The 14,134-nt window shown below is 38.2% G+C and overlaps 1 protein-coding gene across 4 annotated transcripts in view; it reads right to left on the minus strand.

Annotated features, from left to right (window-relative positions):
- The window catches only part of VPS8 (VPS8 subunit of CORVET complex), a 99,796-nt gene that overhangs the window by 32,904 nt on the left and 52,758 nt on the right, over positions 1 to 14,134 (minus strand). For all 4 annotated transcript variants that reach the window (XM_083363712.1, XM_083363713.1, XM_083363710.1 and 1 more), the window contains exons 32-36: positions 13,451 to 13,535; positions 13,050 to 13,148; positions 10,291 to 10,380; positions 4,815 to 4,861; positions 2,193 to 2,334 (exon numbers count right to left, since the gene is read on the minus strand). In XM_083363712.1, coding sequence (XP_083219838.1) covers positions 2,193 to 2,334; positions 4,815 to 4,861; positions 10,291 to 10,380; positions 13,050 to 13,148; positions 13,451 to 13,535 — 463 coding nt within the window. The remainder of the gene's footprint in view (positions 1 to 2,192; positions 2,335 to 4,814; positions 4,862 to 10,290; positions 10,381 to 13,049; positions 13,149 to 13,450; positions 13,536 to 14,134) is intronic.

Consider the following 14,134-nt stretch of genomic DNA (forward strand, 5'->3'; position numbering starts at 1 on the left):
GGCGCCTCCCCAAACGTCCCCAAACCTCGGCAGGTCTCCGTTCTTCCTGCCGACCTTTGGGGAGGTTTGGGCGCCTCCCCAAACCTCCCCAAACCTCGGCAGGTCTGCGCGGAGGAACGGAGACCTGCCGAGGTTTGGGGAGGTTTGGGGAGGCGCCCAAACCTCCCCAAACAGGAACGGAGACCTGCCGAGGTTTGGGGACGTTTGGGGAGGCGCCCAAACCTCCCCAAAGGTCGGCAGGTCTGCGCGGAGGAACGGAGACCTGCCGAGGTTTGGGGACGTTTGGGGAGGCGCCCAAACCTCCCCAAACAGGAACGGAGACCTGCCGAGGTTTGGGGACGTTTGGGGAGGCGCCCAAACCTCCCCAAAGGTCGGCAGGAGGAACGGAGACCTGCCGAGGTTTGGGGAGGTTTGGGGAGGCGCCCAAACCTCCCCAAACAGGAACGGAGACCTGCCGAGGTTTGGGGACGTTTGGGGAGGCGCCCAAACCTCCCCAAAGGTCGGCAGGAGGAACGGAGACCTGCCGAGGTTTGGGGAGGTTTGGGGAGGCGCCCAAACCTCCCCAAACAGGAACGGAGACCTGCCGAGGTTTGGGGACGTTTGGGGAGGCGCCCAAACCTCCCCAAAGGTCGGCAGGTCTGCGCGGAGGAACGGAGACCTGCCGAGGTTTGGGGAGGCGCCCAAACCTCCCCAAACAGGAACGGAGACCTGCCGAGGTTTGGGGAGGTTTGGGGAGGCGCCCAAACCTCCCCAAACAGGAACGGAGACCTGGGGAGGTTTGGGGATGCGCCCAAACCTTCCCAAACGTCGGCAGGTCTGCGCGGAGGAACGGAGACCTGCCGAGGTTTGGGGAGGCGCCCAAACCTCCCCAAAGGTCGGCAGGAGGAACGGAGACCTGCCGAGGTTTGGGGAGGTTTGGGGAGGCGCCCAAACCTCCCCAAAGGTCGGCAGGAGGAACAGAGACCTGCCGAGGTTTGGGGAGGTTTGGGGAGGCGCCCAAACCTCCCCAAAGGTCGGCAGGAGGAACGGAGACCTGCCGAGGTTTGGGGAGGTTTGGGGAGGCGCCCAAACCTCCCCAAACGTCGGCAGGTCTGCGCGGAGGAACGGAGACCTGCCGAGGTTTGGGGAGGCGCCCAAACCTCCCCAAACGTCGGCAAGTCTCCGTTCCTCCGCGCCCTGCCTGCCTGCTTCTTTCCGCTGCGGAAAGAAGCAGGCAGGCAAGGCGCGGAGTTTGGGGAGGTGCGCGCGCACCTCCCCAAACCTCCCCAAACTTCGGCAGGTCTCGGACGGCGGTGGCTTGGGAGAGGTGCGGGCGATCCCGGAAGCACCAAAGCCTCGGCCGCGCACAAGTCCTCGGTAAGTTTTTTTTGTTGACTGGAGTATAAGCCGAAGTGGAATTTTTCAGCCCAAAAAGTGGGCTGAAAAATTCGGCTTATACTCAAGTATATACGGTAAAAGGAAGTTATACAGAATTCTGTAATATGTACCAAGAGTCTCTGATGTCTTCCCCCTTATAATTTCAGATGCCTTATCTTTATGATTCAGTAGCTGTGGTTTCCTGTATTGTAACAATTCAACATTCCATTGCCACAGAAATATAACAAAGTTTTTAAGCAAAAAAGGGATTGCATCTTGATTGGACAAAGCTCTTGCTAAAATTATACCAAGCTAAACGAGCGTAATCTAACCAGTGCCTGCATAGACTTTTAGATGGTCAGGTCATGTTCAACATACATTGGCTTGGAAATTTCCTACTTTTAGCTGTAAACTAGTTCAAGTTAGGCATAGTGAGGGAGTAGGCCTCATCTCAAAGGCTGCAGTTTCCTTTTCCCTTGTGCTAGACAACCACACATTAGAGATGGATATCTGAATTTCGCAAGTCTACATATGTACACTGATACAAATACGTTTAGTTTCCAGAAAATCTAGAACATAGGATTACTATAGGAGCTGGAACCCAGATTATGTTGAGTTCCAACTTCCATAGATGAAAGCTTAGAGAAGACCGTGCTTAACACACTGACAAGAGAATAGGTTTGGGGAAAATGTATGATGTGATGGAGTAGGGGCCTACAATATGGCATTAACTGCGTAAAGGAATATAATTGTGTAACAGTGTAAAATAATAAAATTGATTTGAATAGTAGATCTTACAAAACTGAATTTAGCTTCATCCTATTCACAAACGTTACCTGAATTGTCTCTTCCAGCCTATAGGTCTCCAGGAGTTTCAAAGTCTCTAAGACCTGGTCAGCATCATACCGACACAGTAAATCAATAAACTGTTCAGTAATAGAGGAGGAATGTTGAAGCAAGTCTTGATTGATACCTTCCCTGGAATAACAAATAGCAAACCATTTTTTAAGATTAGTTACTAAAATATCCTAAACACTTCAGATACAGATATTAGATATTATGATAAATACATAAAACCATATAGAAACGTATTCATATACAGAGAAAGTATGTATTAGAATTCATAATTATGGACATAGCATCCATAATTTTTCAAATGAGAACTCCAGAATATAGAGTTACACATGTTTCTATACACAATGCCACTATTTGGTTATATTATACCATTCAGTATATGCTGTTCCTCCCTGCATTGTACATCTGCCACCAAAGCACTCAGCACAGCAGCATAAGAAGCAGGGGTCTACCACACTACGTGTTGGGCTGTTTCCAAGGCCTCTCTGCGTAGTTTGCACTCCAGATCCTGTCTGGTGTGGTAAATCCCTGCTTCTATAGACGTGGTGCTTAATGCCTGTCTTGTGCTGTTAGGATCAGTGCTGTCTTTTAGTCCAGCCCTTTCCAGCCATTAGAAGGATTTCCCAATGTCAGATACCTCAGTTATCTGTCAAAGATACATTCCATGCAGAATCTTGTCTTGCTAGGGCACTTCCTCTGCTTTATCTTCATCCCACATCTGCTGTTGCCCTAGGCCTTCTCGTATTTGGGTGCTATTGACGTAATTCTGAATGCTTTGAGGACAATGGCTTTGACACTCATCAGACCCTGCCTGTCCTCTTTCTGGATGGTGTATAGCCTCTGGGTATGAATGTTGGACTCAGAATGGAAACCTCAATACACTGTAAGGAGCTTCCAGGTCTTCACACTGGTAGCCTCCCTGTCCTCCTTTAACCAGCTCACTATACCAGCAGGTATCTGATGACTGGCAGGGCATACTAGTTGACAGCAAGGATCTGTAGCATTTTATTAACAACCTGACGTTCTCCAATATATCCTTGCTCAGTTGCCTGTCTCAGAAACTGAGCTGAAATTAGCACTATGGATAGCAGTAACATCCATCCCAAAAGCAACAGATAGATAGCTAAATAAGGGCTTGGTCACTCTTTTAAAATGTGCAAAAGCATAGGTGCAGAAGAAGAAAGGAGAGGACTTGCTATACAGAATTGAATTTGGAGTGCTTGGTTTCTGAAAGCCTGTAGGGTTGAGAAAATAGTATGACTGGCTTTACTGATTTCTCTAAAACTGTGATAAACCAAAGAATTTGTATTGTTAAATGATGTACAAAAAAGAAAAAAGACAGGCAAATAATAAGAAATTGAAGCTAATTGTGACTTAACTGTAACTTCATTCAGGCAAACATAATTAGTTGTATTTTAACAAAGTGAGGAAGTAATATTGATTTTTAAATTACTATAGACTTCATTAATTTGACATATTCCAAATACATTGCAATTACAATACCTAAAATTCCTTGAGAAAGACATACTCTTTGCTATTGTTTGAGAAAAACTTAATAATGATTAGAACAGAAGATATTCCCAAGCAAAAATTTGCCTTCGCTTCAGGGTATACATTATTTTATTAAAACAGATTTCATTCTAACAGCCTGTTGTCTTTGTAGCAGAGAACTTAATGACAGCATATTCTGCCAAAAAAAATCTCTTGTGATGTAACTATATTGAAAGGAATGGAATTACAAGGAGATTAGTTTGCAAGTTTTAATTTAACTGAAAATCTGTTTTAAAGTAGACATAAATTGAAATGGGGAAGGGAGAAATGCAGATCTATAGGATTGCTTTGATAAAGAAAGCCAAGAACATTTTTGTCCATGACCAAATGAGCAGTTGTACCATTTATGCCCTTCTTTCTTTCAAATACAATCTATTACAGATATTTCTCACAGTATTTAGGATCCCTATAACAAAGATTATACAAAGCTGAGAGCCAAGAGCACCCCTGACACAGAAATGATTACAAACGGCTTTCACCGCCCTGAGTCCTTCGGGAGAAGGGCGGTATATAAATTAAATTAAATTAAATTAAATTAAATTAAATTAAATTATGAAATGCTTATCAAATTTTTATAGTGCCTTATATGATGAAACTAACTCTGCAATAGTGATATCTTATAGAACAGCCATTTATAGTAGAATATATATGAAGAATGTGATATATGACTAATTTTTCTTTCCCAGTGGTATGTATGATGTGATATTTATACTTGCCTTATCAAAAATAAATAAAATTGCTTCTATACTCCATTGTAGCAGTATGAAAGAATTTGTTACTATTGAGATTCAGAAGGGAAATCAATTGATTTCACCATTAAAGGGGGTCCAAGAACAATAGAAACTGGATAGATCTGCTTAAAGATTCCTTGTAGATGGAACATTAATTAATGACAACCATCATCAGATACGACAAAAGTCCAATCTACTTGATAAAATACCATTCCAAGCTACAAATTTGTTTCTTTACAATAGAATTTTTTATTTTTAAAAAGCAACTATATAGGTTACAGCCAAATAAAAGAGATTTCAGGAGTTAAAATGTATACATACCTTGGATCAAGGAGACACTTCAAAAATTGGAAAAGCAAATGCTCATCCTAACAAGCAAAAGTGGGAAAGCAAAGTGAACACAGTGTTTAAGATTCAACTATTCTTAATATTTTAATAGATTTAGTGATTCAGTCTGGTTTATGATTTCCCTATAAATTTGGTATACAGGTAGTCCTCAACAGTTCATTTAGCAACCGTTCAATTACATGGGCACTGCACTGAAAAAAGTGACTTTTGACCGTTTCTCACACTTACAACCTTTAAAGCATCCCCATAGTCATGTGATTAAAATTCAGATGCTTAGCAACTGACTCATATTTATGACGGTTGCAGTGTCCTGAGGTCACGTGATCACCCTGTGACCTTCTGACAAGCAAATTCAATGGGGAAGCCAGATTCACTTAACAATCATGTTACTAACAACTGCAGTGATTCACTTAACAACTGTAGCAAGAAAGGTCGTAAAATGGGCAAAAGTTACTTAACAAATGTTTCACTTAGCAACAGAAATTTTGGGCTCAATTGTGGTCATAAGTCGAGGACTGCCTGTACTAGATCTATTATGAATATGAATGACATTCAGGAGTTGTAGAACAGAATATTCCAAAGCATTAAATCCATTTAGTATTCACTGGCTAAAGTTAATAACATGTCTAGATTCAAAAGCAGCTGCTTCTATAAGCATATTACATTATTCAACATCCTCAAGCTATTTTAAATTGGTACAAACAGCAGGTATTCAAATATATGGCAGCATAACTCAAGCTTCCTATTACAGCCACTGTCTGTCACAGAACAACTGAATACTGTTGGGAATTCTGGAATATATGCAAGAATATCTTCTCAACTGATGTTCAACCTCACACTTTGTGTGTCTTCCACAATGTGTTTAATCTTCCCTAAAGATATATTATGTATCAGAAGAAAGCAGACCATTTAATACAACTTGTTTGCTACTGTCAATGTTCTCACTGGAGGAACACCAATAAGCTTCAATCTATCAGTCCATTAAAAAAACCATTATTTTTAATAAATCAAGGACAGACTTCTTTTAAATATCTTCCTACAAAATTCCAAACACAAAATCTTGCTGCTGAGAATGAAATTTTTAAGACAGCAGCATGAGCTTAGATACTATTTTACAAAATTTGATTTGTTATCCTTTGTGACAACTCTCCTCAGAAATTATGTTTATTAACCCCATGTAGTGCCCAGTTGGCTGAGCAATCTGTATTATTTTAACTTATCCTTGAATTCTATTATTTGACTGTGTTGTTTATATGTTCTCTCTTGCAATGCTTGCTATTTTTGATGTCACAGGTGTTTGGGTTTAGTCTGTGGCATGTTTCTTGACTGCTTGTTCTTTTATTGTTAATGACTGATCCTAAAAGGCTGAAACGATCCTCAATTTCTGTATCTTCGTTGTCAGTTCTAATGCTGGTTGCTGTACCTGTTGTCATTGGTTGGTATTCATGTTTAAGTTACATTTTTGACTGTCAGAATAATCAGCATAGCACAGAGTAATTGAAGTTTCCTCCTCCAATTTCAAAACCACGCTCATTTTCTTCCAATCCCTTATTATATATTTACTGTATAGGCTGAATAAATAAGGCAAAGACCATACAGTCTTTTTTCATTTATTTTCCAACCTGGAGCCAGTCTGTTTCATTATGTTCTATCTCTATTGAGCTTCCTGACTTGTATATAGATTTCTTATGGGGACAAAGAAATCTGGGATTCCCATTTTTCTAATTACGTTCCGTACTTTGACATGCTTTTTATAATCAATGAAGCACAAAGAGACTTCTTTTTGGTATTCATTGGCTTTCTCTCTCTCTTTAAAAAAATCTTTATTTTTATTTTTTTCGAAAGAAAGTTAAAATACAAAACTCCAAAAAAATTGAACCCCCCCCAAAACAAACAAGCCGTTAAAAAGGTGCACTGAAAAGAAAAACAACAACACATATACACATATTATCCCCCTAGTTGAATTCTGATTAATACATTACTACCATATTGGTTTCCACCTGTTGCAGAATAGAACCCCCACATTTTTAAACTGGTAAATCTATTTCAAATGAGGTTGATTTCAATGATGTTAAGTAGAGTAATTACCATCAATGGATTATATACAGGCCTGTCATCTATATACTATATTAATGGCAAAATAATTAACAGGAACAACAATAATAATAAAAAAGACAAGGTTAAAGTTTCAAAGCCCTCTGTTAAGAAACTGTTTTTGTTGTCAGCTCAGAAAATTTTACCACAGCATTTTTTTCTATCCCAAATCATCTCAAGAGTTAAGAGTAAAAAGTCCTGGATTGAATATCCACGTTCATTTCTTAATGTCATTTCTTCTCAATTGTTATCTAAGTAAAAATAGTAAATTCAATCTCCACAAACAGTCTATCTCCCCAAAAAAGTCCAGTCATAAGTGGTTTCCAGTCAGCTATAGTAAATCCATTCTCCAATCTCCCTCAGTCCTCTTAGGAAAAACCAATTTGTTCAGTCAGGCTTCTTGTATTGTAAAAGAATGGAGGCTTGAACTTCAAAGAGACATATGTGATCAGCTCAGTTAGTTCTCCATCTGTACAGTTCATATGTCTTTGGTCTGCAGCTTTCCTGTACTATACTATATTTCAATGTCTTTCTATTTTTACTTTGATATTCTTTGCTTTGATTACTCTGTTACTACTGGTGTCCTTTAACATACCAATTCAAGGTGGACACCTCTTTCTGAGTTCACAAATCTTTTTAAAGATTTTGTTTTTCTGTGTCTGTTTCCATCTTCAACATATATTATTGCAATATTGTTTTTTGTATCTTCTAACAGCTCTCTGAAATTCTGTGTTAAGTTCCTCCCTGAAATATTTTTCTTTCTTAGCTTTGGCATCTCTCCTTAACCATATCTATGATTTGTTCTGGCAATCACTTTGCTTTTTTTCTGTTTTTTTATCATTGTCTTTTCACACTTATCTTTACAACTTCTTTTAAGTTCATTCCACAGTTTTTCTTGTTCTCAATCAAAGTAGTTTAGGACTACTGGATGTACTCTTTAAAATACTAGATACATGCTCAAGATCATATTGTGGACTGACTTTCTTCTTCTTTAGCTTATCTCTGAATTTACACAAGTAATTTACGATCTGTTCTGCAGTCAGCACCTGGCTATGTGTGATGCTATAACAGAGTTTTTTCATCTCCATTTAGCAATCATATGCTTAATTTAATTTTTATGTATCCTAGCTGGCAATGTCCATATATACAGGCACTGTTTTATAAAACTACATAGCTTCATTAGCTATGAAGAAATTGTTGGAATTGTAAAAATTAGTAAGTTGTTCTACTGCTTCATTTTGGTTTTCTAAGCCATACAATCCAAAATGTAGGAGATTTGTATGCATTTCTTTAGAAAGTGGTATTGTACATTACTGGTAGAATTCATCTTGGTTTACAGTTTGACCAGTAATGAATTTTGATTGTTCAAAAACAGTAGCATTACAGAAGCATAAAAAAGGGTGAGTGAGAAAAACAAACAAGGGATTTTAACTCCTCTGATATGTTTGCAAATAAATAATTGCAACTTTTTAAAAAGAGCTGTAGAAAGATTTTGATAGGTAATCTGCGTGATTTTAACAGAAATAGATGAATCTGGATTCGTTGAAACTGGCACAGTAAATCAAGATTTAAAAACCTGACCTTTGTTAAGTGATGCAAATTTCGTAGAACAGAAGCATACGGTATATAGAAATACAATCTAGGAATTAATTAGCTACATAGACATGGCTAAATGTTTCTGCTTTCACAACAAATCTAAGAGGAAATCAGAAAGATAGTTGTAAAAAGAAATATAGATAAGAGTATTACTCTTAATAACTATGCATCCAATAGCTTTTGTATATAGATATGGATGTGTATCTTATAATGGTAGCATGGGTGAGTTCTTATTGTTTCAAAAAAATCTACTGCTTTAAAATACAGAGAATAGATTTTTGCACTGTGAAATTTCATATCAAAAGAAACCATAAGATTGGATGTGATTTGGCATATAACAATATGTGTTCTAAGTTGTTAACTGAAATTAAGGAGAAACTCCAGAAATCGTTGGCACTCCATCACTGGAGATTTTCAAGAAGAGGCTAGAGTCTAGACAGTCACTTGTCTAAAATGGTATAGGTTGGACTGGACTAGATGACCTCCAAGGTCCCTTCAAGCTCTATTCTATTCTATTCTAATAACTGAGAGTGGCCCAGATCAAGGGAAGGTCTCTTTAACAAAGGTCTTACTAGGCAAACATAGCCAGAGAGGAAAAGTCAAAGTAAGTATTCTGTCAAGATCTCTCTCTCTATTATCTATGTATAAAATAGCTCAAAGTAACAGATGAAGTAGTTGCTGAAGATACCTCTCTTTAGTACATTGCCACTTGTAAAGAAACACAGTTTTTGAAGTGAGTGCAGAATAGAAACATATATTGCAAACCTTTATTATAGTTACTGTTTGTTTGTATCCCGCCTTTATTATTTTTACAAATAACTCAAGGTAACGAACATATTCAACACACTTTCCTCCTCTTTCAGAGGCATTAGCCACTGTATAGAATATGTATAGAATTACAGACTTGGGTCCAAATTTTGAAAATATATTCCAGTAAAAAGCACATCCAAAGACACTACACACTAGGTAACAACGTTTTCACTACAACAGAAGTGAGAAAGAAAACAGCAGCAAATTGTATTGTGATAAGGGACAGAAATATTATTTTGTAAGAAAAATTACACTTTTCCCCTAAAAATCCTACTTCTTTCTAACGTACCAGTCTATGATGCTAACATAACAAAGATACATCAGTTATTACATTTGTATGTGTGCATATGTACATATGACAATGGAGAGGGGAATGTACTTTAAATCAGTTGTTTTCTACCTTTGAATCACAGTTGCAAAATGGTTTGAAAAATGATCTATTCAAGTTCAATGGAATCAATCCCATTCATACAAATGTGTAGCAGTAAGCAAAGGTTACTTTTGAATACCTGGCTTTTTGTAAGCAAAGCTCATTGTGTTCTATGTAATCTTGTATTGTTCTATTCAGATGTAGTATGTTGATTTAAAAAAGAAGAACAATGAAATTAGTTCATAATATTTCTAACCCATGGGTATCAAAGGTGATTAGGATCAGAGTCTAGGATGTACATTTAAGCTTTCATTTAAAAAGGCTGGTAGCAATATTTCACTTAGAGTTTCCCATGTAAGAGCATCATAATCAAGGTAGAAAGCACAGCAATATATGGAATTTAAGGTCTTGTATGCTTTAATTCAGGAAAACTTTCATTATGGGGCAAATACTACCAATAATTTGGGAAAACACATCTAGACTTTTGAAAAATAGGTTTTTCTAAGTTTAGGAAAGTGAAAAAATATTTTTTTGTGATGAAACAGAACATATCAATTTAGTTGCTTAATAAATCTTTACCTGTAGATTCTGAATTATTTGTTCAATCTCATCACTGAAATGAATAGAAATAAGATCTGCTGTTTTAAAAGGACTCACTGATGTCAACTCCTAAGCAAAAGGAAAAAAAAGTCAGGATTAAGTACATAAAACTCTAATTCAGTTTGTGATATTTCAGAATTTGAATTCTATTCCAAATGTTTCTTTTTATATCAGTAAGATGAGGTGATAAAGGACAGAAATAAGCATTTCTGTGATTACGTTTTTTTTTCTTCACTGAAGAATAAATGTTGCCTGAGGATACCAAATTCTCTTTTCTGAATTCTCCATAAGAGTCTCATTGGCTTCTATGTATATTCAAGCAGTTTCTTCTAGATTTATACTAAAGAAGCATTCAGTAGGAAAGTGTTTTCAAAACCCATGGATTTTACCACAACTAATTAGCTTTCATATAAATTTTTATATTAAATTTCAATAAAAGACTATAGTTCAATTAAGATTAAAGCACTGGGTGCATAATTGGTTAGTATTACTATTTCATACATATTCCCATAAACATTCTATTGGAAATATTGTGATTTAAATATTTATGAAGTATATTTAAATTGGAAAACTACTGTCAAGGGTGGACATTTTAATACATTACTAATTTCCAGAACCAGTTTTTAAATATGTATTTGCAATCTGCATATATAGTTTCCATCCAATTTATGTGGTTAACAACTTAAATAGTAATTCATGCTTCCATATTTACTACCTAAAATAAGAATGACTACATGTATAATAATTAGGCAAACCAAGAAAGCTTGTGGCTGTTTTCATATTTTCAGAAGAGTCCTAGAGCAGGGGTAGGCAACCTTAGCTCTTTTATGACTCATCGACTTCAACTCCCAGAATTCCTAAGTCAGCATAGCTGACTCAGGAATTCTGGGAGTTGAAGTCGATGAGTCATAAAAGAGCTAAGGTTGCCTACCCCTGTCCTAGAGGCTAGAGAGGGTTTGGTATTTTTCTTCCCTCCCACATTCATACATCCTATTTACTGCTAATGCTTTCCTCTAGCTGTAGTCAGCTGAGACTTTTTTGTCCTATTATAACTCCCAAGTCAGAACAAGTCATACTAAAAGTTTTAAGAATAACAGTCTCTCTCCTTATTATGTTTGTGTTTATACATACTAATTTTGGGTTTTATTTTTTGGGTCATTGTGCAGCATTATCCTTTAGGAACATCCATACACCAAACCTGCCCTCCGGGTGAGATTCAAGGTGCTGGTGATGACCTATAAAGCCCTAAATGGCTTGGGTCCGGGATATCTGAGGGAACACCTGCTGCTGGCATCAAGTTCCCTTCGTCCAGCGCGCTCCCACAGGGAGGGTCTTCTCAGGGTGCTACCGGTAAGAGATTGCCGGCGGACAATACCCAGGGGGAGGGCCTGGGACTGGAATTTGTGTCACTAAACATTACAATCATAAAGCACAACATCACATGACTGCATTCGCTTATCAATACCAATTCCTGCAGTCCATGTTGCTGTTGCTAAGCAAAAGAATGGGAATCGTCAAGTAAGCATCTCCTCACAAATTCCCGTCAGCCTCTAACAAACAAATTCAGTGGGGAAGCCAGTATAAGATTGCTAGTCCCAAAGGCTTGCAAGCAAGCCAGCAGTGATGCTGGATGGGAAAGAGAGCAAAGGTATGTGGGTGGCTAGGAAAGTACAGAGCAAGCACGACAAGACTTGGGGTAGCTGTTGCTGGATCTCAGAGGGTGTCTGAGCGGTGGCGTGTCATGAGTATGGCAGTTTTGGGTGGCTGATGCTGGGTGGAAGAAGCTGTGTGAAGGTGCAAGAATGGCAAGGGAGGTACAACACAAGTGCAGTGAGTCTTGGGGAGAATATCTGAGGATGCGTGAGTCGCGGGATAAACCTGGGTAGCAATTGCTAGGTGGGAGAGAGTATGCAAGGGTATGTGAATGGTAGAGGAGATGGAGCATTTAGCATGGTTTGGGGTGGCTGTTCCTGGGTAAGTAAAGATGTGTGAGGGTACTCAGTTGGGGAGGGAGGTATGACGCAAACACAGCAAGGCATGTTGAGTGGCTGATGCAGCAAGGCTCAGGGAGGGTGTCTAAGGTGTGGCAGGAGAGGCATGGTGCAACTGCAGAGAAGCTAGTGGGGGAGACTTGCAACCTCCCCTGCTGGTTTTCTCATTGACTTTGTTTATTTGAAGCTGGCAGTGAAGGTCATAGATTCTCATCAAGTGTCATTGAGCTGGTTGCCAAGCACCCAGATAATAATCATACGATTGCAAGGGTGCTGGAACAGCCAGAGCTTTGAAGACCAGTTGTAACCAGCATTCATTTGGTGCCTTCATAATAACACTAGTTGTGAATATTGAGGAGACTTTCAGAGAATAAAAAACAACAGAGAAAGATGAACCATGGCTTTTTAGAGTGAATCTTAAAATTCCATTAAGAATAGTATTGTTCATCTGTGAGTATTCGATTACAAACACTTTTAAACTATTCTGTAAAGTGAATGTCTTAAAGAATCAAAGTGTCTAACTTTGTCAGTTAAACCATGAAGTTTTCTACCTCAAAAGTAATTATTCTTAATCAGATTAATTCCATTTAGACACAAAATTAATTTAATATTAATTTAATTTAAATATTAAATATTAAAAATATGGTCTTATTCTGTTTTTTTCACTTATATTAATTTATTAGGATATATCAGCTCTACTATTACATATAGAATTTTAAATATATAATCACCTTATTTAAAACATACCTCAATATGTTTCATAGTTTTCTGCCACACAGACTGCTTTTCTTCTGTACTATATCCAGGAATGGAAAGAATATTGTGGATATAGGAGAAAACTTCCTCCTTTAAGAAATATATGGGAAAGGTTACAAAAAAGAAAAATACATTACGGAAACATTATCTCAAATTAAATGACTGATCCTCATATATTACATACTGAAACATGGCACTGAAAATGTATCATTAATATACAACAAGGCACTGCAAATGTATCATTTATATGTACCATTTTAGCATATTTCTATAAAAAAACCTATTTTTAAAAAGCAAAGTCCTCCACCCTCAAACATATAGAAAAGCTGCTGAAAAATGAAATAAGATTTCATCTGAATTTTCTTCTATAACTTGTACCATGTCATGTTTACCTTTCTCAAGGGATCATGCAAGTAGCAATCAATTATTCTATCAAAGCGATGTTCTCGTTCATAAATAAATTCACAGATTTGGTAGCTGAAATAAAAGAAATATAGCTGAGTGCTTTTTAGACATATACATTCTTAAAAAAAGCAGCTTTATAAAACATGTCCTGTTTTTCCTAATATTTGATGTTATTAATATGTTGCTTATTAGAGATAATAAGTTTGGTGTAGTGATTAAGGTACTAGACCAGGGGTATGCAACCTTGGCTCTTTTATGACCCGTGGACTTCAACTCCCAGAATTCCTGAGCCAGCATGGCTCAGCTTAGAAACTCTCCCTTTCCCCTCAGCATGGCTGGCTCAGGTATTCTGGGAGTTGAAGTCCACCAGTCATAAAAGAGCCAAGGTTGCCTACCCCTGTACTAGACTATAAACTGGAGACCATGAATTCTGGTCCCACCTTAGGCACAAGCAACTCGGTGACCTTGGGCCAGTTACTCTCTCTCAGCCCTAGGAAGCAAGCTGCTAGAGCAGGGATCTTCAAACTTGGCCCTTTTATGACCTGTGGACTTCAACTCCCAGAATTCCTCAGCCAGCGTGATTGGCTGAGGAATTCTGGAAGTTGAAGTCCACAAGTCATAAAAGGGCCAAGTTCGAAGACCCCTGCGCTAGTGAAAAACCTTGCCAAGAG

The sequence above is a fragment of the Vipera ursinii genome (genome assembly GCF_947247035.1).
Source record: "Vipera ursinii genome assembly, chromosome: 5".
In the NCBI taxonomy this organism is placed as follows: domain Eukaryota; kingdom Metazoa; phylum Chordata; class Lepidosauria; order Squamata; family Viperidae; genus Vipera; species Vipera ursinii.